This window comes from Peromyscus leucopus, chromosome 4 (genome assembly GCF_004664715.2).
Source record: "Peromyscus leucopus breed LL Stock chromosome 4, UCI_PerLeu_2.1, whole genome shotgun sequence".
In the NCBI taxonomy this organism is placed as follows: Eukaryota; Metazoa; Chordata; class Mammalia; order Rodentia; family Cricetidae; genus Peromyscus; species Peromyscus leucopus.
The window spans coordinates 104,678,319-104,703,880 of record NC_051066.1 but is presented as its reverse complement, the minus strand read 5'-3'; the positions used below and the strand labels follow the sequence as shown (position 1 = coordinate 104,703,880).

Here is a 25,562-nt window from a genome sequence, read left to right as displayed (position 1 = left end):
ATATTTTTAACACCATTAGAAAATATGTTTTTTTTTTTTTTTTGGTTTTTCGAGACAGGGTTTCTCTGTGTAGCTTTGCGCCTTCCTGAGCTCACTTGTAGCCCAGCTGGCTCGAACTCACAGAGATCCACCTGGCTCTGCCTCCCGAGTGCTGTGATTAAAGGCGTGCGCCACCACCGCCCGAAAATATGTTTTACCAGAGACAGAAATAGTTATTACTGAGAAGAGCCATTGTAAGTAAGGTATGCTCTTTTAGTGAAAAGTTACATCTGAAACATGTATATTCTTTAATATGAAGCTTGTGAGCAAGGCAAACCTATTTGCCTTTTTAAAATAAGAGACCTAGTAGCTTTAATTAATTAATGAACTGACTAATTAATTAATTAATGAACAAACAAGATAGCTGCAGCCTTGAGGGAAGGAGCTGATTGCCTGCTGTTGTCTAGCTGACAAAGCTACAGTTAGCTTAGCCATTAGTGAGATCTGAGAAGGATTAATCAAAATGACAGAGGCTGGTTTATAGTCCTTACCTAGACAGCTATCTGAGGCTCCTGTGGACTCTATGGTGACAATGAGGGTAGAGGTATCAGGATATCAGTCTTGGCTGCCAGGCCCAGAGGATGAGATGCTTTCCTGGGGAGGAGGAATACAGGGAGATTCTTGTCTGGGCAAAGTGGGGCATCAATTCTGCAGTGTCCTGCTTGTCCACAATTTGGCAGAAGGCGATGCATTGAGGCAGTCTTACCCAGTGGTCAGTTGATTAGCATTGCCATGGTCCAGGTGGAGTTGTCCGTTGCTGTACCCATTGTCTTCTTGGAGACCTTGGGAGTCATTGCTAGCATCTGAGAGTCTCTGTCTGTCATATAACTTTAAATATCTTAAATACCATCTTCAGCAAATCTCTGACAGTTTGAGGACTTGAGCCAAACAACTCCTGTTTGTTTTTAGTTATTTGGTTTAGGCTTTATCTTGAAAACATATAAGAGGCTAGAAATATTTTTCCTGTAGTTGTGTATACTAGTCCTTAACATGACTTATAAGTATAGTTCTGAACATCTTAATGTTTAATCATCTTTAACAGTTTATAATAAAAATAACAATATTTGAATTGAAGCTCTTTTTAGTATTAAGATAAGACTTTTAATTTATAAACATAGTCTATAAACAGATTTGGAATTTTCCTGATTCTATAGTATACTGTTATGCGTGGGTCGCAAGTCCCCCAACAAAACCACCAAGGAGCTGACTTCCAATGCAAAAACAAAAGGTTTCTTTATTCAAGCCAAGCCTGGGTAGGGGCTTTGTCTGACACTCCCCGTTAAAGTGAGTGAAGGAGGAAGCCCTGAGCACTCATTACAAGGGGTTTGTATAGGAAAAGTTAACATGCAGTGGGTTACATATCATTGGATGAGGGAATTGGGGGTAAAGTAGTTCTTTGAAGTTACTGGCTGAACTATAAGCATGAAATTACTAATGGCTGACAGGATGCAAGGTATCTACAGAGACATAAATTTTTTAATCTCTATATCCTGTTTTGCTGAGTCCAGGATATATACATTTAGGTTTATTGTTCCAACCCTATTTTCACATGAGTTCAATCTCTGGTCAGCTCTAAATTTCCAGGTCAGCTTCTGGGTTCATTTATAGATCAGCAGATACCTTCAGATGGGGGCCGACTCTCAAGAGGGCTACTGATTTTTCTCCTTCAGTACCATTATAGAAATATAATAGTTTCTTGTATGATTCAGTTTGCCAAAATAGCCATAGCTTAATAATGTTAGCAAAAATAAAGAGGTTAGATATATATCTTTAAACCAGTTTTTGTAAAGTTCGATAAATCTTAAGAGAGACATTCTTTAAGCCAGTGGTTTTTAACTTTTTGTGGGCCATTGTTATGCAAATGTTTGACATGCAGGTGGCCCTAGGCTATTTCTATAAAAGGTCTTTTGACCTCCCCAGAGTCTTGAGGTTGAAAACTGTTGTTGTTAGGGAACCAGCCCCAACCTGTCGAAGGGTTCTTCAATGGAAGAGTAAGGAATTGAGAAATAATAGGAAGAAATATAGATTTAGACTAAGAAAAAGAGACACAGGATAGCTTTGGGAGGGCCCTGGGTCAATACCCAGTCACTTTGAGTTTATTGCTAATGGGCTTTTTATACACTAGCAAGGGGAGAGGCAAAAGACCTCCCCCTTTCAAGATTAAAGCACAATGTACAACCAAGTGTAGACCCTTCAAAACACCTGGTAACCACGCCCCAGGCAAAGCATCTTGTGATTAGGCCTTGAAGTATGAGACACCTGGTAACCATGCCTTTGCACCCTATTATGCAGCCTTGGAGAGCAACATAAACTCTGACGCTCTGACCTTGAGTCAAACCACAAGTTGGAATCTTTGTGGGCTCCCACACCAAGTTCTTTGCCAGATTATTTAAGGTCACTGTCTTATTGCATTATAAGACAGAAATATCCCAGTTTTGGTGCCTAGCAGTTGTGGTCCTAACTTTAGTTGGCCAGTGACTACACTGGGTGTTTGGGATTCTAGTGTAGTATTGAGCCTTCCTCAGGGTGAGCTTTTAAACATAAAAACCATGTTTGGGGATTGACATATTTCAGTTGACAAAAACAGTCAGAAGCAGAACTAAAGGGGTTAAAAAGCAAGGTTAGCATATTTGAATATTTGCCCAGAACTATAGACATTGATGGAGTAGATCTTTGTTTTAAAGTTACCTATGTAGGCTTCTGATTATTAACCCTGTGTTAAAGTTTTGAGTTAACCTTTTTGTTATAAATATTATAGATTTTTAATTATGTTCAATAAATTTATAAATCAATAATTTCTTAGCTGCTCTGTTCTTGTTCTTTCTGTCTGCCAATTTTTGACCTCAGACATAGAGATTTTTAAAAGCAAGTCTGGATCTGAAAAAGGGTGGGCCATAACCAAAATTTCAGAGCCAGCCCTTAATAAAGTAGAACTGTATAAAATAATTTTAATTTTATTCATATCTAATTGACATTTGAATCCTTATTATATTAGTTAAAATGGCCAGAATGCTGGAGAGAGAAATTCTGAGCCCAGGAGGCTGGCTGTAATAGTAACAACTGAGCTGTAACCAAGACACACAGAACATAGTAAACTTGTACATTCAAGACCAGTCAGACACAGATGTGCAGTGGCCATATTCATGCATTCAAATATTAAAACAAACAGACAAATTTTTTATTTTCTCTAGCTATAATTTCAAGGAGGATTGTCTCAATATCTGTTGGATCCAATTCTTTGGGTACCAGAGAAAGCTGCGCATAAGCCCAAGTACTACATTCTGCAACCATATGCTGTTATTGAATTATTTCAGGGTGTGGCTCTGGGCAGCTGTGATACAGTTTAGTGGAGCTGCGGGTGCAGCGCTCCCATAGCAGAGACAGCTTGTCAGTTTTTTGTGAAAGAGCCGCCCTTTTTTGAGTATGAAACATAGAGCAACAATTAAGCAATTAAATAAAACTACAGACAAACTGACAGACATGGACAGACTGCTGCTCCAAGGACAACCAATAGAGTGGGAGAGGAAATGGGAAGAGAACCAAATATCCTGTCAGTGGGACCCAGACATCCCACTGCTCTGCCAACCTGGCTGGAGAGGCAGATGAGGCATTGACCTGCTCAGTTTCTGACCTGGGCTGGTTGCAGGTTCCTCCTGGCCACTGGAGGAAAAGCTGGTTCTTCCTCAGTTCCCCCTTGAGGACTGGTGCTGATGGTTTGGGGTGTGACTTTTCAGTTTCCTCTTTGAGGGCCAAGATAGTTTTTCTTGGTGGTCCTGTGGAAATAAAGGGTGTTAGCGAAGAAGAGGGGTATAGGACTAGATGCTGACATGTGACAAAGTAAGGAATCTGGTCCAGAAGGCTGGGAGTCCCAGAGATGACATCTTTAGCATGAACCATCAGGTAGGGGTTGAAACTTCCTTCTCCTGGCCAGCCTATATCAAAGGAAGGCCATTCTAACGGACAGGATATGGTTAATTTTTCTTTTTTAGTTTCAAACCCGTCTTTTTGTGCTCTAGTCTTAAACTCCTGAAAATGGTCAAGAATCAGAATCAAGGGAGTGGGAGTACTTGGCTTTTGTCCTATAATGTCAGTCTTGAGTGTCACATAGAACAAACAGTCCAAAAGCAAACAAAACATGAAGCAGTGCAGATTCCTCCTGGTCACTGGAGGAAAAACTGAAACCGAGAGGATGGCTTGTTGTCGATTGGTGGGTGTGACCCACCCGGTAGATTCAGAGAAACCAGAGGGATCCAGTCTTGTACAGAAGGGTTCAGGGAAGTCCCCCAGTTGCCCTGTCAGAAGGGTCCTGGGATGTCTCCCGGTTCCCCAGCCTGTGATCCTCCTGTGTGTCCATTTAGACCTTTGCAAGGACTTCAGAAATGGGCCCGGTCAAAGTATAATGCAAGACAGAGACAAAGTAAAACCAAGCGAGACAAATAGAAAGACATTCATTGGCCAGTCAAAGGCTCCACAGGTTGAGGTTCTGGTGGGTTTGGGGGATCCCAAATGAACACCCAAATGTTATGCCTGTGTCATGAGCCCCCCAGAGATCATCATATGTAAAAGCAAAGAGTCTTTATTGCAAGCTTGAGCTTGGGCTCTCTGTCCGTTCTAACACAGCGGCTGGATCAGGGAGAACACTGAGCTCAGTTGAGGCAGGGTTTTTAAGGAGTAAAGGATGGGGAGTAGGGGAATTCCAGATTCAGATGGGGGTTGAACTCCTGATTGGGCAGGAATGAGGCAACAAAGTCTCGTCAAACAGATTGGTGCTGGTGTTGCTACAAGGAACTTGGCAATTTGTATACAGATTATGTAATCTGTCCTTAATGTTCTGGAGCATCTAGCACTTGTTTGTCTCAATTCTGATTGGTCCCTCTGGGTATAGTTTGAGGCTTTTCCTGGTTATTATAATGGTGAGGCCTAGTCCCAGTACTGTTAGTCTGCAGCCTATCATAGATGCATTAATGCTATGTTAGGCCTCTTCACTAACCAGGCTATTTCTTTCTGCTTAATCTGCTTCATGGAGAAATAATTCAAGCTGCAATAATAATCATAATTTTCCTCCCTCTCGCCTTCCCTCCTTCCCTTCTCCCTTCCTTCTTTCCTGTTTGAAGTGTTGGGAATCTAATCGAGTGACCCATGCATGCTAGGGAAGTGCTCTACCACTGAGCTATACATAGCAGTTCTCCATCCCTTGTTAAACTTTAGATGTTACTTTATGCAGTAAGAAGGCCTCACTTACACTTTATAATCTGTCAGGTAAGAAAAATGATTACACACCATCATATAAAACTTGCTAGGGTATATCCCTTGACTTTGGCCAGGCCAGGGGTTGCCTTACCATATACCATTCTTTGCCAGGCATAGGCTGCTCTCTGGTGCCTCTTTTCTGGATTATTCTGTCAGATTTAGGGCCATAATTCCTGTGTGCTGAGTGACAATAAGAAGGATGGCTGCTGAGTGTCACTTATGCTTCCAAATGGGGTCAGGCCACCTGTCCTCATGTACTTATTCTCTTTATCAGCATCTCTTTTTACGTATCTCTATGAACTAGTGCAAATCCACATGTTATTAAGTCTCCTTCCAAAGTATGACCATGATGACACAACCACCTTCCACGTGACTCCCTCCCAAGGGCAGTCATGAGTAGACAAGTTTCTCTTCATTTTCCTCTTTCACTTTATTCTCTCTCTTGTTCACATCCTGCTCTCTGTTTTCCCCAACCCCAAACCTGTTTCTGTCCCCACAGTATCACCAGTTGTACATCTGGAGACCCCCAAGGATCCCTGACACACCTCCAAGACTCTGCATCTGACATTCTGTCTAGCATAGCACTGGATGACAGTCACCCTGTGTGAGCAGCTGCTCCCCTCTCTCAAGAGCTATGCCCTCAAGGCTTTCCCAGAGCTTGTCCAGAGCTCAGTTTCACAACTGTGAGGAGAGCACTGTTGGTAGCTAAGTGAAGCCCAACATTCTTAAGGTATTGATGACATCACACCATTCCACCAGAACTTACTCTCTGGTCTATTAAAGAAACACATCCAAGGAACAGGCCATAGGCATTCGGGATAAAGGGCTGGCGTCTCCTCTGAACACTCAAATGATGTTCTCTTATCCCATTCTTGTGAGTAATCAAACCTGTTAGTAAATCTAAATAAAAATATATCTATGCATTAAAAAGTTGAGAAAATGAACAATTAAGTATCTGTAATACAAAGTTACTAATGCAGTTTATTTTGCTGTCATATTTATGTTCAGCTACAATCATATTAAAATGTAAAATTTCTAACCTTTTATATTTTGCTATAAAGATTCACATGCATTTGTAAGAAGTTATTTGGCAAGCTCCTTGGTCCCTTCACTGAATTTTTCCTTTTGGAAACTTATAACTGTAGCGCACTATCCCCAAAGAGATGAAGATTGCACAGCTGTGTCTGCATGTGCTTATGTATCCGTGTTTAGTCCAGCACAGATGTGTCTTGTGTGTACATTTGTAAGCTCACCATCAAGACAGGCTCAACCCTATGACAAGAAACCCTCATGCTTCTCCTCCCTAGTATGTCCTCCCTTCAAAGCCCTGGGAACAATGTCTTTTCTGACTGTACTATTTTGTTTTTCATACTAACCAGGACATATGTACCCTGAGATTACATTTCCCCTCAGCATGATTTTGAGATCTACCCAAATTTTTACATGGATCAGCAGTTGATTCTTTTTCTAATTGAATTCTTTAATCTTGAATTTTATGAGCTCTTTCTGTCTTCCAGGTATGTCAGAGAAGTGATAGGCAAGTCTTTCCTCTCAGCCTATATGTAGCTTATCTCTACACCTTCCTAAGAACCTCCTCAAGGCCAAAGCTGTACATTTTCATGAAATGGAAATTTGCTTTATAATTACAATTTTGCATTTTTTTTTTGAGACAAGGTTTCTCCATGTTGCCCTGGCTGTCCTGAAACTCCCTCTCTAGACCAGGCTGACCTCAAAGACACAGAGATCTACCTGCCTCTGCCTCCTGAGTGCTGGGATTAAAGGTGTGCACCACCACTACCCAGCATAATTTTGCATTCTTAATGTATTTTTGATATTGTGTCTACAGGTCTATAGGAACCTGTAGCCCTAGGTTCCAAAAATTTTGATGTGTGTGTCTTAGGGTTTCTATTGCTATGAAGAGACACCATGACCACAGCAACTTTTTATTATTATTTTTTCATTTATTTTACATGGTGACCATAGTTTCTCCTTCCTCTTCTCCTGTTTCCTTCCTCCACCTCCAATCTATACACCCCCCCCCAAAAAAAAGAACCACTTCTCCTCCTCCTCCTCTGTCTCAGCTCGAGCTGGGCGAGATTCAAGATGCACCTGCACAAGGTTGCTGGGTTCCTGATTCAGGATGATCCTGCCCCTCGTGTGCTAGGGAGCCAGACAGGTCTAATGGAAGCACTAGTCCTGTGGCTTGTCTTTGGAAAGTGGGCTTCTAGTCTCTTGGGGATCTCTTTAGTGCCCCCAAAGGATTAAAAAACCACCACCTTTAGAAAGGGGCAGGCCTCTGGAGGGCGTCAGCAAAGCATGGCACATCAAGTTAAGGCAGGGCCAAGTCCCTCCCCCCTGCATCAAGGCTGGGCAAAGCAACCCAGCATGGAGTATAGGCTCCCAAAAGCCAGCTCAAGGGCCAGGTCCTGATGCCACTGTTAGGAGCCCTGCAAACAGATCATTCTACACAACTACCACACATAGGCGAGGGCCTAGATAGATCCCATGCAGGCTCCCTAGCATGGGGTCCAGACTCCATGAGTTCCCACGAGCTCTGGTCAGCTGTCTCTGTGGGTTCCCTTGTCATTACCTTGACACCCCCAACCCCCTTTCCCCCTCCACCCCCTCATCCCCCCTGTGCCAATGTGTTCATGGATACTTCCCACTTTCTTTTCTGTCAGGTTCAGTGTGACTGGATTTATGTTGTGGTCTTTGATCCACTTGGACTTGAGTTTTGTGCATGGTGATAGACATGGATCTATTTGCAATCTTCTACATGCTGACATCCAGTTATGTCAGCACCATTTGTTGAAAATGCTTCTTTTTTCCATTGTATAATTTTTTTTTTTTTTTTTTTTTTTTTTTTTTGTAAAAAACCAATCGTTCATAGATGTGTGGATTTGCGTCAGGGTCTTCAGTTTGATTCCATTGATCCACCTGTCTGTGTTTATGCCAATACTATGCTGTTTATATTACTATAGCTCTGTAGCAGAGCTTGAAGTCAGGGGTGGTGATACCCCATGGCAGCTCCTATAAAGGGAAACATCTAATTTGGGTGGCTTGTTTACAATTTCAGAGGTTCAGTGCATTATCATTATGGCAGGGAGTATGATGGCGTGCAGGCAGACATGGTGCTGGAAGAGGAGCTGAGAGTCCTACATCTTGCAGACAACAGGAAATCAACTGAGACACTGGATGGTATCCTGAGCAAAGGAAACCTCAAAGACTGCCTCTATGGTGATACACTTCTTCCAACAAGGACATGCCCATTCCAGCAAAGCCATACCACCTAATAGTGCTACTCCATGTGAGATTATGGGGGCCATTCAAACTACCATAGTACGGCTTCTAAAATTTTTAGTTTTAAAATTAGTTAAATTATGAGTGAGTGGATGCACACCGAAGGAAGAATCCATGGGCATCAAGGGAAGGTTGTGCCTTTGTTGCCAACAGGAAACAAAAAGCTATGGATTCCTTCAAAATTAATCAGTATTGGGTTTGATTGGAGAGACCTCCTGAGGATTTTGGCTGCAGACATGAGGGAGGAAGCCAGGAAAGACTACAAGATGGGTGATATGTGTGCTGATCTCTCTGCAGGGGAACAGCTCTGAGACTAGATGAGACATGACACATCTTGTTAGCCACAGAATCCTCATGACACATTATTACATGCCACCCTTCCATTCGGCATGGATAGAGATTTATATTACTGTTTGGGTATGTGGTCCAAACAAACTTACAACATTGACAGATGTCTTTTACCTGCTCACACACAGAGCTGAGAGTTATCTTTAGCTGACTTGTGCACACTGTACATTCCATACTTGTGTTAATGCAGATGTATGTGTAACCTTTAAAGGTTTGTGTGTTTTCAAAATAAAAAGGGAGGGACAAGACACCAATGAAGACAGGCAGCCCACGTGATCCAACCTCTCAGAATGCCTTTGTTGCATTTTCCTCAAAATTCTACATGCAGAAGAACTTCAAAGCTGCTAGCTAAGATGGTCTAGCCTCACAGACTATTCTAGACAGGACAACAGATAAGCTGTATACTTTCCTATCACACAATGTAATGTAAAGTTCTAGCCTTAAAGGCTATTATTACAAGCTGTTTAGGATAATTAAGAAATTAGTAGTTAGTAGTCATCTTTAACAATCAAACTTAGTCATGTAGGTATGTTTTCAAGGTCAAACAGAGATATATTCAAACACTTTCAGAGACCTACAGAATATAGCATTTAAGATGATTTAATAACCAATTACTTCCAAAAGGGTGATACATCAAAGAATCTCTATATGGACTTTAAGTAAATTGTGGCAAAGTTAGCTACTGGGCAAAGAAACTGCCTTTGCCTTGACTGCTGACAGTATTCTGTCCAAATTGGACAAGCAGGGTACAAAAGAAAACTGATGAACTTGGCCAAGACAAGGTAGGAAAGTCTTTCAAAATTCCTGCTTTATAGAAAAGTCTGTCAAACATTCTAGGACTGTAGGCTGAAGATGGATGCCCCAGTATTGCAGAGGAACCTTGGGTGACTGTAGTTAACCAGCTTTTCATTTCTATAGTTTTGGAAGTTGTTTGCTCTGTACTTCCTGTCTACTCAGGTAATAGTATATCATGTTTCTGATGGGGTTGAAGACTAGATGGTTATAGTTTTCCTTGTTACCAAATTCAGAAAAGAAACTTACATAAGGGACATAACGTTTATAAGGTTGAGGAACATAGAAACTTAAGTTATTTATCTAAGAAGATGTTTTTAGGTCTAAAAAGTTAGCTTTTGGATGGTAATACAAGTTATGATAGAAAATAGGTGAAAATTTGGACTCAAAAGATAGATAATGGAATAATTTCTCCAAATTTGCCAAATACTGAGGGACTGGATATTGTAAATATAATTCTTCCCCAATAATTGTAATTATTGAATATAGTTTTACTAGGTTAGAGTTAAAACCTTTCTTTTTTATTTAGACAAAAAGGGGAAATATTTTGATCTCACTGTGTCATTCCAGACTGTCAATAAAGTTTACCTTGAATCAGGAGACAGAGCCAGTGACCAGCCAACCAGAATTAGTCACAGAGAAGCCAACAATTTGGTAGAGAAGACACACAGGAAGGAAAGGGGGGCGGGGAGAGAAACCTATGGTTTGAGCTTCCTTTTGGTTCTGAAATGAAGAAAGAGACACAGCTCTTGCAGAGTCTTGGCCAAAAAAAAGGTCATCTGGTTGTTTCTTGGCTTCTCTGAACTAGCAGGTTTTCACCCCTACATCTGACTTCTGAGTCTTTGTTGGTAAACAGAATGATAGACATTTAATTTAAACCTATATATTGTGTCCTCGGCAGAGTCAGGCTGTCGGACCAGTACACCTGTCAGGCTGAGGTTGAGTAGCTGGCTGGGCATTGAATGCAGGGCTGTGTGGCCGCAGATGATAATTAAAATATCAGTAGACTCATGTGCAGCCACTAAGCTGACAGAAAAACGTCAGTGTGGACTTACACCTGGGCCATCTATTTCATGGCCCTGCGTGTTGAAATCAGGCATAGTAATCACCTCTCACATCCTTATTTTCAATAAGATGAGTTTTAGATGAATTTGTGTGGATGAATGTGTTTTAATGCCTAGCCTCCTGGTTCGCAGGAGCTCAGAGCAGAGACTCTTCTGTCAGTGTGTCCTTACCGTCTCTGGGGGAGCTCTGACCTGGCCTTCTTTCCTTTGCAATCCAGATGTGCATTCTACTCATCTTGGGGTGCCCACCTGCCAGCCCCTCTTCCTCAAACCTTGCCTTTAACATTTCAGAATCACTTTAGTATCTCAAATAGCAATGAGCTGAATTTTGCTTTATGAGACAGAGTGCTAACAAATAATTCATTTTTATTAATACAAATAATGTATCACACAGGTAATATGAGCCATATAATGTTAGAACCAAATGATTCAACCAAAATAATATAACCAAGACAGTATTGCTGAAATGTGATAATAAAATTTTATAAAGAAAATAGTATAACTTCAGTATGCAATGTAATTTAATGTGTCATGAAATAATGTAATTTAAATAATATAACCAAAATCTTACAATCAAAATAACCTAACAAAATAATATAACCAAACCATTACAATCAAGTAATACAAACAAAATAATTAGCAAAATAATACAAGCAATTATTACAACCAAAAGGCATAAAAATAATATTAACAAAATAACGTATCCTAAATACTATAATAAAAATAATATAACAAAATATTATGACTCAAATAATGTAGCAATAACAACTTCATAGGAATGAATGTACTAGAAATACAAGCAAGCTGATGAATCAAAATAATGTTACCATAATATAACACCAAATAAAACCAAAACAATATAACCAAATTTAACCAAAATTTTGTAATGAAACAAATATAGCCAAAATATTATAACAAAATATAATAAAAATGTTATATCCAATTATAACAAAAATCAGAGTGGAAACAGTGTAACAAAACAATATAACAAAATAATATGAATATTGTCAGCTGTGTGCTGAATTTATATGCTCTTCCTCTCTCTTGGTTTAAATCCTGTCTGCCTTGCAGTTGTCAAGTCTGTAAGCATCACTGTGACCCCTGGGACCTGCCCTATTTGTCCTCTGTGCGTCCATCTTTCCTGGTCCTCAGCTTTCACCATGTTGTTCCCAGTGTTGGGGTTACCCATAGACCGTCATCCCCTCACCTCCTCTTCCCCACCCATTTCTGCTCCTTGGCTCTCTCCTTTGCAAGCTGGGTTGTTTCCCTGTGGTAACAGCCTGCATTTCATGGGACCCATTTTCTCCTATCCAACTTTGATAATGGCCTCAGGTGTCCACACTATTATACTCAGTGTCTCAGAGCTTCCCATCAGCCCCTGGGGAGATTTCTCCATCATCTGGAATGAGACATCGCTGGAGAAGCCAGTAGACTATTTGAGAGTGTCTCTGACAACAGAGTCCGAAGACATTGGTTGCCCAGTAGGCAGGGCTGACCTCATCCTCTGACTCGAGTTACTCTTCCTCTCTGCTGCTACACTCCAGAGTCTGCACTGGCTTCTTCTTCCTCCTCTGGTCCAGGACTCCTGAACTTTGTGTGACATTGCAGCTATCTGCCCTCAGTTGCTGGAGATGATGGTTTGCTTGGACCCCTCCAAGCTGCTGCGGGATCCAATGAAGGTTTGTCGACCTTTGGAGGCTGCCATCCCTGAAGCCCGAGGTTCACTGGCTACAGTGGCTTCTGGGTTCACATTGCTGAGGCACTTGCTCAACCTGGATCCTTCATCCTGAATCTATATGGAGAGGCCAGGACTGGATGTTGGATTCTGCGGGTGCTGGTATAATGGGGAAAAGCTCTGGTCTCTGGGTGAGGCGAGGAGACGGCAGGGGTGGGCAGGAGCTGTTACAAGGAGGGAAAGAAAGTGTTGTTAGGACAAAAGACAAACTCCTGCCCATCACACACAAAGTTCATAGTGGAAAAAACGATGGAAGGTCATGGTCACGTCTCACTGCTCCAAGTGACAAATCCGAAGTAGCTGTGATGACTGCTGCTGCTTTTGGAATCTCAAGATCCCTTGTGTGTATGCATGTGGTGAGTTTTGCTATTCTAGAAATGTCCATGGGATGATGTAAACTTTCTGCCAAACTGGGTTTATCTTATAACCCAGGATCCTGACTTCATCATTCTCCCTTAACTCTTTACCCGATGGAACAGATGGGGCTCTGTCCCACCCTGCAGTGTGGCAGGGTATTTAGTAGGTCATTTTAGCACAACCGTATGCCAGGAAGAAGAGACACTTAAGCATTTCACTAGAGTTCTCTCCTCACTTAGAGTAAATCCAAATAGAAAAGGAAATTTTAACCAAACAAAGTGCCCCTCGGGGTATGATACTAGACAGGGTTGTTTCTGGGCTATGTCATTCATGATTGTGACTTCCTCACAGAAGTCCTTGCCCACTGGTTCCTTTTTCTTTCCCAGAAAATCCCAGATTCCCAGAAATCTCACAGTTTTCAGAGACTAGTGACTCCATGACTTCTGTTGTCTGTGGAAATGTGACCTGATGATGTCCTTTACTGGCCCAGCTCAGTGAACCTCACTTCATGTGGGAGCTAAACATAAGACCTAGGAGCAGAGAATGGAATGTCTCTTCTCTCCCAAGAACCACACAGGGAGAGTCTCTTCGTCAGAGTAGACTACTCCAGTGTTTTTTTTCATCTAGGTAGATTTTAAAATGCCACCTGAGCTCACACAGGAGTTGTTGCCTAGACAATGTGAGTTTAAATTTTTTTTTGAGAGTTTACAAAACAAACCCAACAAAAAGGACATGCAAATTGAAACCTTGTGTCATGGATTGTATGGTCCTGTGATGCAATCCAGTTGGAGAATTGGAATTTAAACACTTACTGTGCCTCAACAGTGCTCATATGCCCACATGCTCCCATCTAAGAGGAAACTCCAAGATAGGAGACAGCAGAGCTCCCTTCCATGTCTGCACAGCCCAGAATACAGCTTCAGGGACTCAGAGGACAGAGCTAGCCCATGCATGTGGAGCCCCTGACCAGGCCCTCCACTCACCTGGCTCATGTGCAGCCAGCCCCATGCTCCATGGCCTGGGGAGCTAAGGGGCGCTGTGGCGCACCCGGCTCCAGACCCAGTGGTGTGGGTTCTGGTTCTGGATCTGGAAGGGAGAGGAGAGGTGAGTCCAGGAAATGGTCCCACCCTTGTTCTTCTCTGGGTAGGACCCTGTCCACCCACTCCCCTGGCTGAACCCCGTCTATCCACTCCCCTGCCTAAACCCCGTCTCCCCACCCCCCTGCCTGAACCCCGTCTCCCCACCCCCCTGCCTGAACCTTGTCCACCCACTCTCCTGCCTGAACCCCATCTCCCCACTCCCCTGCTTGAACCCTGTCCACCCACTCCCCTGGCTGAACCCTGGCTGACCTCTTCACACTCCTGTCGTGTGACCCAGGCATGATAATCTATGACTTGGAGGAACTCCTTCTGTAGCCTTTGGAAGTCCTTGTACAAGTCTTGCCATGTGTCTCTGCCCAGCAAGAATTGAAAGATGCTCCTCTTGGATATGGGGTCATCCTCTTCCATGTCACAGGCAATGTACCTGCCATAGGGAGGGAGAAGTGCACGTCCCTAACTGTGACAGCCAGATGCAGGTGGGAGCATGTAGCTCTAGAGATAAAGTGGGGAAGCAGGCTGTGTAGGGTGACCTTGGTCTAGATCATCCCCAGGGCGTCCTTGATACAAAGCCCGCAGGACCCATTCACTTCCCAGGAAAAGGAAACTTCCCTTTCTTCTTAACTACTGTCATGATGTCAGGACCCTCTTCTCTCCCCTCCTGGTCCTTTGAAAGTGTTAACTATTCTGTGGCTGAGGGTCACCACTCAGTCCCAATGGAGTGATGGAAGCTTTAGGAATGGGATTTGGACAGACTGGTCCCCAGGAGATGCTCACAGGGCCAGGAAGAAGTGGATCCTGTTGTAGAGATGTCCAGGCAGCCCAAGTCGGCCAAAGTACTCCACCACCATGGACAGCAGGTACTGTGTGGACAGAGGGCTGGTGAGGGAAGGCAGGCAGTAGACAAGAGGGCAAGCAATCTCAGTGGGGCCTGGACCTTCTGCATCGGATCATTATACTCCAATGATACACAGAATGGGGGCTGGAATACATTTGCTCTGGTGGATGTGAGCTGATTATAAAACCTGAAAGGAATTTGGGGGATATACTAGGGATGGGCAGCACATCTCTCCTGCTTCTGTTCTTGAGAGCAGCCCTGGGCTATCCTGGGCTCCCAGACCATCTTTTTTCTGCCATCCCCCGAGGGCTGTGACTGTAGACTATTTAGGTTATAGGTACCTTGTCGGTCACCCTGAAGAAAATGTCAGCTGCCAAGAAGTTCTGGATCACAGGATCCTCTGCAAAGAGAGCAAGCATGAGATGAACTTGGAGTTCCCATCTGGTGGGTCAAGTGTGTGATTGTGGGTGAAGCTTTGTAAGCAGTGTGTGGCCTCCAGACTTCTCCCCCTGAGCTGAGATGAAGAAGGACATAGTTTGTTCCTGTCATCCACTGAACGCTGGAATCAGGGCTGAGGAGACCGAGGAACTGAATGTATATGGTCTGTTTAATTCATTGAAAACAGAGTAAATCATTGTCTGTGACTGGTGCATGTTGTATTGGGTGGTTTGCCTGGGTGTTGTTCCCAACCTGCCGCATTTGGTCCCAGATCTATGGCCCGATATCACCTCAGAGAGACCTTTGGTGCCTCACTGGTTTCATAGAGCTCTACTGTCTCTTCCTGTCCTACCCCTAGGTGCCATGGCCTTCTGAACCTCTCCTGTGAAGCTATGGAGAGCTGATAGCATCTCCATTTTGTAAATGTTTGGTTCTTTTTGTTTTTGGGTCTTCCTGCTAGTGCATCCCCAAAGCAGGGGCCAGTGGCATTTGCCGATCCCCCTCCTCTATCTACCATCTTAGTGGTGGGGTCGGTCTGTGAGTAGAGAAGCACCATATACATGTGTGAGCCTGATTCCTTCTCTCCAAGGACTTGTCAAGAGAGGAGACACTTCCACATAACCAGGTGGCCAGGATCACTGTGGGGAAATTGGAACCACTGCTCCCTGTACCTAATTCTCCATTTTGAAAATTGGCCCTAAGCGTCCAGTCCTCAGTTCAGAGAACCCACCCAGAAGTCGGTAGAAGGCTTCAAGGTCCTCGGTTCGGTAACTGAGTCTTCTCTTCTTGTTTATTATGAGTTTTGTCCCCTCGATCCGGTCCACAGTCCATATGCTCCTCTTCGTCCTCCTCCTGGAGATCTTCAGCTCTGGGGCAGCTTCAGGGGTAGCTTCAGAGGTGGCTGGGCCTGAGGCCCGCAGGCTGCTCTCCTGGGTAGCTGTGGGAACAAAAGCTTCTCAGTCATCATGGATGTGGCCACAAGGGGACTCTGGCAACTTCCTGACCATTACTCAGGAATTTATCACTTCATGTAGACAGAGGAACAAGTAGTCACTTGGGTGCAATTGGCTCTTCATACAGAGACGACAATGTCCAGGGATGATGGGACCCATACCTGCTTTGACATCTGCCAGTGTCTTTGTCTTCTGGCCTCTCTTCCTTTTGGCTGGCTGCTCGGGGACATCCCCAGCAGAGGCATTGCTGGAGGCAAGAATGGTGCAGGCCCCTGGATCTGCAGGAAGAGAAGACCCTACATGACCACCTCACAGGGACAACCTGGACATGGCTGTGTTCTTCCCTTCTGATGATTCTGTGTGACATCTGAAGACATCTGGGAGGAATGAGCTTCACTCATCCACAAAGGAGACTAGAAACTGAGGTACTCTGTACTGTTCTTGGCCAAGCACCAGCTCATCTCTGGTGCCTTTACCCTTGATCATTCTGCCTACAGGACACCAGCATGGAGACAAATGAACTTGTAGATCTTCTATCTGATAGAGCTACAAAAGTGAACAAGGAAGGGATTTCCTGGCTCACCAGAACACCCCTTTCCATGGTCCTGTAGATGCTGGTTTAGGACAGTTTGGGAAGAGGGAGGGACTAGGCATAGTGGCCATGCTGTTTTGCTCACACTGGGACATGAATGTCAAGGGGTGTGCACACACACATACCAGTGATGACATTCTCCGGTTTCCTTTTTCTCAGTGGCCTCTTCCTCTTGGATCTCTGCTCAGGGACATCCCCTGCAGAAGCATCACTGGAGCCCAAACACTGCTGGCCTGTGTTGCTGCAGGAGGAGAGACCCCGACATGAGCACAAGAGGGACATGCTTGGCCAGTGCTGGCTCTTCCCTTCTCACACATATTGAGGGGTCTGCATGTAACGTCTGAAGATATCCAAGGAATGCCCCTAATCCCCACATGCACGTATCCACAAAGGTGGCTTAGAATTGACCTCCCATGTACCTTTTTTTGCCAAGCAAACACTATCATCTGGCACTTTGTTCCCTGAATCATTCTGCTTGCAGAGCACCTTTGGGGAGACAGTTGACATCTCTGGTCTTCTTTCTGTGGTGGGTATAAATATAAAGAGGTGTGACTCACCAGGACACCCCTGCCATGCCCCTGTAGAAGTTGGCTCAGAGTGGTTGGGCAAGGTGGGACTGGGGCAGTGGCCTTGCTGTCACCCTTCACTTGTCTGGGGACCAAGGGGAAAGCACCAAGGGTCATACACACCTGCCTTGGCTGTCACCAGTACTTTTTTCTTTTGACCTTTCGTTGGGTTCTGAAGCCTTGGTCTTGTGTCTGAGGGAACCGGTGCAGACATTAAGGAATCCTGTCGTCTTCTTGGTTTGCAAACCAAGGAAGGACTCAGACTGATTCCAGTCCCAGGCTGTTGCCCTGTAACCTTCTTTTCCTAAAACAAAATAGTCATAAAAGTTGCAACAGTGCTTCCATAGTTAATGGTAGCTGGAAGATTTTTCTTTTGTGGTGATGGGACTAAACTTGGGGCTTCAGGCATTCTGGGGAAGTGCTCTACCATGGAGCTATACCCTGTCATTCTTGATTTGTTATGAAATTAGAATTTAATCAGTGCATAAAGGAGACTCCACGTAGTCTTGTAATCTGCGAGTGAGGACTATAATTCATCTGCTTTACACTTGAGAAGGTGATTTCTGGACTTGCCTAGGGTGTGTCCTTTGGCTGTGGGTAGGCTACCGTGGGTGTGCCACTGGGAAGACTAGCTCCTCCTGGGCATCAGTCATGCTTCCCGTAGGGTCAGCTGGATGACTTCACACACCTATGTTCTCTGTCGTCACCTCTTTCCGTATCTCTATGAACCTCTGTAAATTCACAGGTGGTTAACTCCCCCTAAACACGCAGCCATGTGGCCCACATCGTCTTCCTCATGGCTCCCTCTCGAGGACAGTCGTTGGGTGACAAGAGTCCTCTACAACAGCCTCCCTGTCTTCACTTTTCTTCCCTTCATTCCCACTACTTCCTGGGCTCTGTTTCCCTTCTCGAAAACCTGTTTCCATCCCCATCATATCACCAACTGTCCTTCTGGGGACTCCCAGGGAATCTCGGAGACCTCCAAGACTCTCTGAAGGAACGTAGTCGAGCCCTGACATTCAGTCTAGCATGGCATTGGGTGACACTCACCCGTGTGAGCAGCTGCTCCACTCTTCCAAGATCTAGGCCCTCAAGGCTTTCTCCGAGCTTACCCAGGACTCAGCCTCACAGCTCTGAGGAGAGCACTGGCGGTAGCTAAGTGAACGCCAACATTCTGAAGGCACTGATGACATCACACCATTCCACCAGAACTTACTCTCTGGTCTATTAAAGAAACACAGCCAAGGAACAGGCCATGTGCATCCGGGAAAGGGGCTGTTGTCTCCTGCATACCCAAGTGATGTTCTCTTGACCCAAGTGATGTTCTCTTGATCCATTTAAACTTCACCTTGTGCCTGACCAAGTCCTTCAAGATTGCAACAGAAAGTATGTTCCTGACAGTCAATTCAGAAGACACACGGTTAAGCATTGACCCCTCATCTGTAGTACAAAGCTAGTCATCCTGTGCATTTTGTTGTCTTACTTGTCTTTAACTACTATCATGCTACAATCAAATCATCTTTACAATTTTATGTTGATACCAAGATTGGTATGCAGCCGTCAGAACTCATACCTAGAGATTGTCCATGCCCTCTCCAAATTCTCCCTCATATTAATGACTTTCAGGATCAGTTCAATATCAGGGAGATGGAGATTGGTCCCCAACCTTCCATGGCTTTTCCATATTCACATGCATGTACTTATGTGTCTTTATCTAGTTCTGTGAATTTATATGTACCATATGTGCATTTGTGATCTCTATCATGATGTACACATCTATGACAAGGAGCCATCATGGTTCTCTCTTAAAGGATTCTATTTCCCTGATAACCCTGGCAACCATTAATTTCATCTGTGTGTAAAGTGAGGACATGACTGCTCCAGTGTATGGTTGAGGGGAAGGTATTTATTGTAGATATGAAGGAGTGTACAGCCAGAGGCATCTGGAAGAGTTCAGAGCAGGGAGAGAAAGAAGTAGACTAAACGTGGCCAGCAGATTGGACCAGGCTGTGAGAGTAGAGGGAGAGGTAGGGAGTGAGAGAGAGAGAGGAGAGCAATAGAGAGGAGAGGAGAGGAGGGAAGAAGAGGGGAGGGGAGGGGAGGGGAGAGGGAGGAAAGGAGAGGGGAAGAGAGGAGAGGACAGGGAAGGGTAAAAGAGGAGAAGAAGGGAGGAGAAATGGGGAGGAGAGGAGAAGAGGAAGGGGAGAGGAGGGGATAGGAGGAGAGGAGGGGAGGGGAGGAGAGGAGGGGAGGGGATGGGGTTGGGGGGAGGGTAGAAGGTGAGAAGAAGGGAGGGGAAAGGGGGAGGAGAGGAGAAGAGGGGAGGGGAGGGGAGAAGAGGAGAGGAGAGGAGAGAGAGAGAGGAGAGGAGAGGAGAGGAGAGGAGAGGAGAGGAGAAAGACTAAAGAGGACCAAGAGAGTGAATGGCTGAAATGACAAGGTTATGTAGGAAGCGGGGATGGGAAGTCCATGAGCTGGAGGAGTTTAGGGTAGGGGTGGGGTGAGAAGAGCCACAGGTACTGAGTGCACCTGGAGGCCAGCGTGGGCTTTGGTGTGCTAACAGGTGCCTCAGGTAGTCATTTGTCCTGAGTTTCTTTTGGACCTGACAGTCTGAAACTCTAAATTTTGTGTCCCCTTCCTCATCAGAATATTATGTAACTGGAGGAATTTATAGTCCAGGAATGGCATTTTTCCTCAGCAACATTCATGATCCATCTAAGTAATTGGAAGAATCAATAGTTAATTCCTCTTTAGTACACCAAGGTCATATGGGTACACGCAGGGGTTAGTCACCCTTCTGGCAATGAAACAAAATCTTTGAGGCAGTCTGGTGAAAAAGAGGGTAGGTGGTCGGCAGAATGGCTCAGCTGGCAAAGGTGCTTGCTGCCAAGCACCCCGATGACTTTTCCCTTGTCAACAAGCTTGATGACTTAGTTAAGTCCTTGAAAACCACTCGGTGGAAGCAGGGAACCAGCATCTCCAAGATGGTCCTCCATCTTGGACCTCCATGTTACATCACACACATGCAGGCAAGCACACACAAACACACACACACACACGCACACGCACACGCCTCTGAAGGTGTAGCTTAGTGGTAGAGTGCTTGCCTAGCATACAGGAAGCCTTGAGTTCAATCCCCTACACTGCAAAATGAAAAAATGCAAAAAGTGAATTTCCTATCAGTTTTGGAGACTTCAGTCCATGGTTGATTGGCTGTGTTGTCATGGTGATGCAATCCATCACCGCAGGGACTGTGAGGTAAACCACGATGCTTGCCTCATAATAGCTGGAAAGTAAGAGAAGAAGAACCCACAGCCCCCTTCAAAGATTCCCCAGAATCAGCTACTTCAGAGACCTAATACCTTCAAGTAGCCCTCAGTTCTTCAATGTCCCACCACACCCAGAGTGCTGGAGAAAGGCTCTACTACGTGGTATTCTGGGATCCTAGTTCAGGCCACAGCAGTGCAGATTTCTTTTGCAAACCTCACTGTTCTCTGCTCTAGACAGCTGCCATTTTGCTCTCACATCAGAAGTGGATGAGCAATGTGGTTCACTGCATGGGCAGGGCCTCATGGTACTATTACTTTATACTTTACATGTATTACGTTGTTATTTTAATTGACATTTTCTAATAGTAAATGATATTTTTTCATATACTTACCATATACTTACTTGTGTCCTTTTGGGAGAAAATATCTGACCATTTTTTTTCTAATTTAGTTGTTTCCTTTTTTTTTTTTTTTTTTTTTTTTGTTTGTTTGTTTTTCAAGACAGGGTTTCTCTGTGTAGCTTTGTGCCTTTCCTGGAGCTCACTTGGTAGCCCAGGCTGGCCTCCAAATCACAGAGATCAGCCTGGCTCTGCCTCCCGAGTGCTGGGATTAAAGGCGTGCGCCACCAAAGCCCGGCTTTTTTTAATTTTTTTAATTTTTTTTTTAGTTGTTTCCTTTTTAATGTAGAGTTTTATGACTGCATGTGTGTGTGTGTGCATGCGTGCATGCGTGTGTGTGTGTGTGTGTGTGTGTGTGTGTGTGTGTAGGCTAGAGGTAGATATCATCATCTTCCATAATTGCATCTTCACCTTATTTTGGGGGGACAGGCCCTCTCAATGATCCTGGAGCTCTCTGTGTTGGCTGGGCAGGTAAGCCCGGGAGCCCCTGGGATCTGCCTGTCTCCCCTCTTTGAGCTGGCCACCAAGCCGACTTTTTACATGAGTGCTGGAGAGCCAGACTCTCGACTTTGTGCTCATGCAGCACGTACCCTATCCACAGAGTCATCTCCAGCCCCCTTTGCACAGTTTCTACGACCTAGGCACACTCCTTCCTTAGATGTCTGATTTGTCAGCCTTTCCCTTGGCCCAGAGCGTCTGTGTATTCCAGATAAGGTCTTTCACAGAGCCAAAGTTGTTCATTTTCATGAAATGTATTTAGTTCGGTGGAGGTATATGTGTGTTTTCAAAAGTTTTGAAGACTACCACTAAGTCCACATCCCAGTACAAGTTAGTGTACTGTCAGTGGTTTGTGAAGACGTGAGAGATGTGTGAGTTGATTTAGGTTTGCACTGTAGAATTGCTCTTGCTCCAGCGTAATTATTGGCAAAGCTCTCTTTGCTCTTACCCCTTTGTCCTAGTCCTGTTTCTGAGGTGAACAACTGTCTGGCCACCACCGGACAGGACCTGGATCTCCAGAAGCTACAGCCTGGCCTAGACCAAATGCTAAATCCTAGCTTGTGCCCCACAACTCTTCTAGAATGGTGCTGGCTGCCTGGTATGGAGAAGAAGTAAGAGGCAGCGAGACTCCAATAGCCTCACACATCCCTGTAGTGTGTGGGCTCTGGAGTCTTGCAGGTTAGCCTGATGGTGAATCTGATATGCTGCCCTAGAATAGAAACCAATCAGAGGTGTTCAACCTCAGCATTGCAAGAGGCACGGGTAGGGTACTAACTACTCCCAGTAGGCAGTAAGCATTACGATATAAATTCAGGCAAGGGTCTCCAGACTGGAAAGAAAAGCCAGATCCAAGTGTTCATTCTTTATAAGGTTATACAAACTTTGCAGACTGAGTTACAAGTAAGTGGATGGAAAAGGGAAAGCATAGTCACATCCAGATTCATTGTTTGTGTGTATGTGTGTGTGTGTGTGTGGGGTGTGTCGCACAGAGGCCTCATTCATTACACAGGGATGAGTGGTTGTGAACACTGAGGACTATTGGCACATGGTGGATGGACCATTGCACATGGCAGATGGACCATTGGCACATGGAGGAAGGACCATTGGCACATGGCAGATGGACCATTGGCACATGGCCAGAGGAAGGAACATTGATAGAGAAGACTATTGGCACATAGACGAAGGACCTTTGGAATGAGAATGTGGCTTTTTAGGGACCATGTGCCAACTGAGATGTCACTGCAGGTGAGTGAGGGGAGAGAGAATTCTTGGCAGGGTTGGGCAGTAGGAATCCTCGAAAAGGATGCTTCTCCCAACAAGCCATAAAGACTTTAAAATGTATTATTATTATTACTGTGCTCTTATGTAGATGGCCCTGGCTGGCTGGCTGGATGTTCACCCAGCAGATAGAACATAGCCATGGTGTAAGCAGGCCTCATTTCTCTCCGCATCATCAATCTGTGTAAAATGTCACGTAGGAGTGTTTCTTCCTTTAGGTAAGAGATGTGTGGACAGGAGAATGGGAGGGAGGAGAGTAGTGCTCTGCTTGTACTGGTGTCCCACGATGTAAACTGTAAAATCACGTTGGCATTGAGTATGAAATCATGAATCCTTGGTTCCTGGACCAACACAACACAGTCTCATTTCCTTATCCACTTCCCCTGGTGTGCCTGGGAGAACTGGCTGAAACACGATCACTGGTTACCTGCTAAGGTCCATGGGGACTTGTCAGGACCTCAGGGGCCTGTGGGACATGTTTAGAGTGTCATAGAGTGCCCCCCCCCATTGGGACAGTGTGCTTTGTAGTCTTGTTGCGGTGTAGAAATCCCTGGACAGCATAGGACCATTGCAGAGGGCACACCTATGTGATTAGGTGTGATTTCAATTGTGAAAATGTCACCATCTTACATGTTAAATAGTCAGGAATTTATTTGTTTCCTACAAATAGCCAGCTGCTTGGCTTCTTCAAACCAGCTTTCCGAATACCACCATCACACGTGGCAGAGTGTCTGGAGAGGAATCTGTAACGTCCCACTTGGACATGACCTGTGGCATTTGTGTAGCAGCTCAGTGAGTTAAGATTAGTTATTCTCTCTCAGGTGTGTGTATGGAGCTCAGCGATTTCCGCTCTTAGGGAAGGTGGGAAGCTTTTTCAGTTCCTGTCTGTGGAGCTGAGTCAGAGGGACCTTTTGCTCCAGGGCAGGCTTTTGGGGTGTAATGACCCTGCTAGAAGAGCTGTGCTTCTGTAGCTACTGGTTCTCATCACACCCCCGGGCCTCTGCATTCTCAGATTTCCTCGTGGTAAGCACAGTGTGTGTGTGTGGGCCCAAATACAAGGTCCGTGAATAGGCCTGAGACAGGACCATATCTGCAGTGAGGCCATTCCTGGCCACCCCATACACAGTGATTTTTCTCTGCTCTCTGACTGTCACGTCTTATCCTCGTCACAAATTCTCTTTCCTCTTTCTCTATTCACCTCTCACCCTACCATCCAGCACATTTACTGTTCCTGGTGCATCTGTATGTCCAGAATATACAATCCTCAATTGGCGGTGTCTTTGTGAGCAAATCCGTGTATAAGCACCCAGGATTCACAGTGCTGCAAAGGGACTGTTGGGTTACTGCAGAAGGGAGAAATCTTGGGAAGGAATGATTCCTCCTGAAACCTGTCGGGACATCCCTGCTACCCAGATTTGTGTATGTTTTCACACTTACACAATGTAAGGCATGAATACTGGAAGGTACACAGGTCTTGAAGGCGTAAGTCAGTGTTTGGACAGACTTTAATGACTCACTTTACATCAGGTGTTGTTATCCATTGTCAGCCTAGCTGGGTGGCCAGGGAAGGGCCCTCTAAAACTACCCTGTTACTGTGACATCCCACTAGGCACTTCTTGGCTCTATCATTTGTGACTACTTAGTACCAGCATCTTTTGCTTTGGAGCCTTTAACCATGGTTGATGTTCCAACATTCCTGGTGGCCTGCTATGGCTTAGAGGTGACTTGAGTGCCATGTGCTGGAGATTTGATCCCCATTGAGGCTCTGTTCAGAGGTTATTGTCTCTTTAAGAGATGGTTAGTTCATTGGGAATGGGGTCTGTGGAAGGGGTTGATGTAATTCTCATGAGATTGCCACTTCCTCTGAGAGAGAGTCATTCTAACAGAGCAGGAGAGGCCCTGCATCTGTGGTTTCTCACGATGCCAGGAGAGTATATTTCCGCCATTGTAATGCTGGTTCCTTTGAGAACCTCAGAGGGAATGGGAGGGATGGTTCAGCCATTAAAGGCTAGGCTCGCAACTGAAATGTCAGGAGAACATCATAGGTCTAATTGGTGGGGCTGCCCAATCTTTGATGTTCTACCTTCAAACTGTGAAACAAATAAACCTCTAGGTCTCTCAGGATCAGATATTTTGCTGCATCAACAGAAAAGAGACAAAGACATGAGTCCTTTCTCGTCTTTCCTACATACCCACCCAGATGCTGGATAGTCTTGGGCCTGGTCCCCCTAATTATCTTGCTGTATTCTCTTTCATTTCGGTTCCATCGTCCTGCATGGCTCTGTTTTCCATTTATGACTTCCGTGCTGAGGACACCTGATGCCCTGATGCTCCATAGTGGCTTCTTATCTGGTCCATTGGGTGTACTCAAGACGATGTCCATACTACTAGCTTCAAACTGGCCTGTGCTGAAACTCACTTTCTCAAAGCACGTGTCCACCATCACCTTGAACCTGCCCGCCTCTTCTTTCCAAGAGCCTCATAAATCCAAAGCCTCCTGTCCTTCACTGGGGTGACAGAAGAATTCAGACTTGGCTCCTTCATTGTGTCATGCTCACCCGATCCTGTTATCAAGACACTGTCTAACCGGAAGCTGGAGTGGTTTCCATGGGTAGATCTGACTGTGTCCTCGGTGGGCTCCCATTGCTGGGTCTCCATGTGACATTTTCATTCTGAAGGCCAAACCAGCTCCTTTCTGCCTCTCTCCTAGACCAGCTATCCAATGGTCATGATCTGAGTCTTACACTCAG

At 44.9% G+C, this 25,562-nt stretch overlaps 1 protein-coding gene across 1 annotated transcript; it reads right to left on the bottom strand.

Annotated features, from left to right (window-relative positions):
- Positions 1 to 11,791: 11,791 nt before the first annotated feature.
- LOC114709511 (speedy protein E4-like) lies at positions 11,792 to 18,576 on the bottom strand. Its single transcript, XM_028893387.2, has 11 exons — positions 18,420 to 18,576; positions 17,493 to 17,673; positions 17,223 to 17,324; positions 16,929 to 17,036; positions 16,373 to 16,489; positions 15,989 to 16,195; positions 15,162 to 15,220; positions 14,760 to 14,845; positions 14,235 to 14,409; positions 13,869 to 13,971; positions 11,792 to 12,692 (listed from the first exon to the last, which is right to left on the bottom strand). Exons 2-10 carry the CDS (start codon positions 17,581 to 17,583, stop codon positions 13,912 to 13,914), a joined length of 1,005 nt encoding a protein of 334 aa, XP_028749220.1. The 5' UTR covers positions 17,584 to 17,673; positions 18,420 to 18,576; the 3' UTR covers positions 11,792 to 12,692; positions 13,869 to 13,911.
- Positions 18,577 to 25,562: the final 6,986 nt, after the last annotated feature.

Bases quoted from the DNA above. Each gene is read 5' to 3' on its own strand.
- LOC114709511 (XM_028893387.2), bottom strand. From the start codon at position 17,583: ATGTCTGCACCGGTTCCCTCAGACACAAGACCAAGGCTTCAGAACCCA. The intron at 16,196-16,372 runs GTATGGGTCCCA...TTGTTCCCACAG, and splicing joins ACTGGCAGATGTCAAAGCAG to CTACCCAGGAGAGCAGCCTG. The intron at 14,846-15,161 runs GTACCTATAACC...CTGTCCACACAG, and splicing joins TCTTCAGGGTGACCGACAAG to TACCTGCTGTCCATGGTGGT.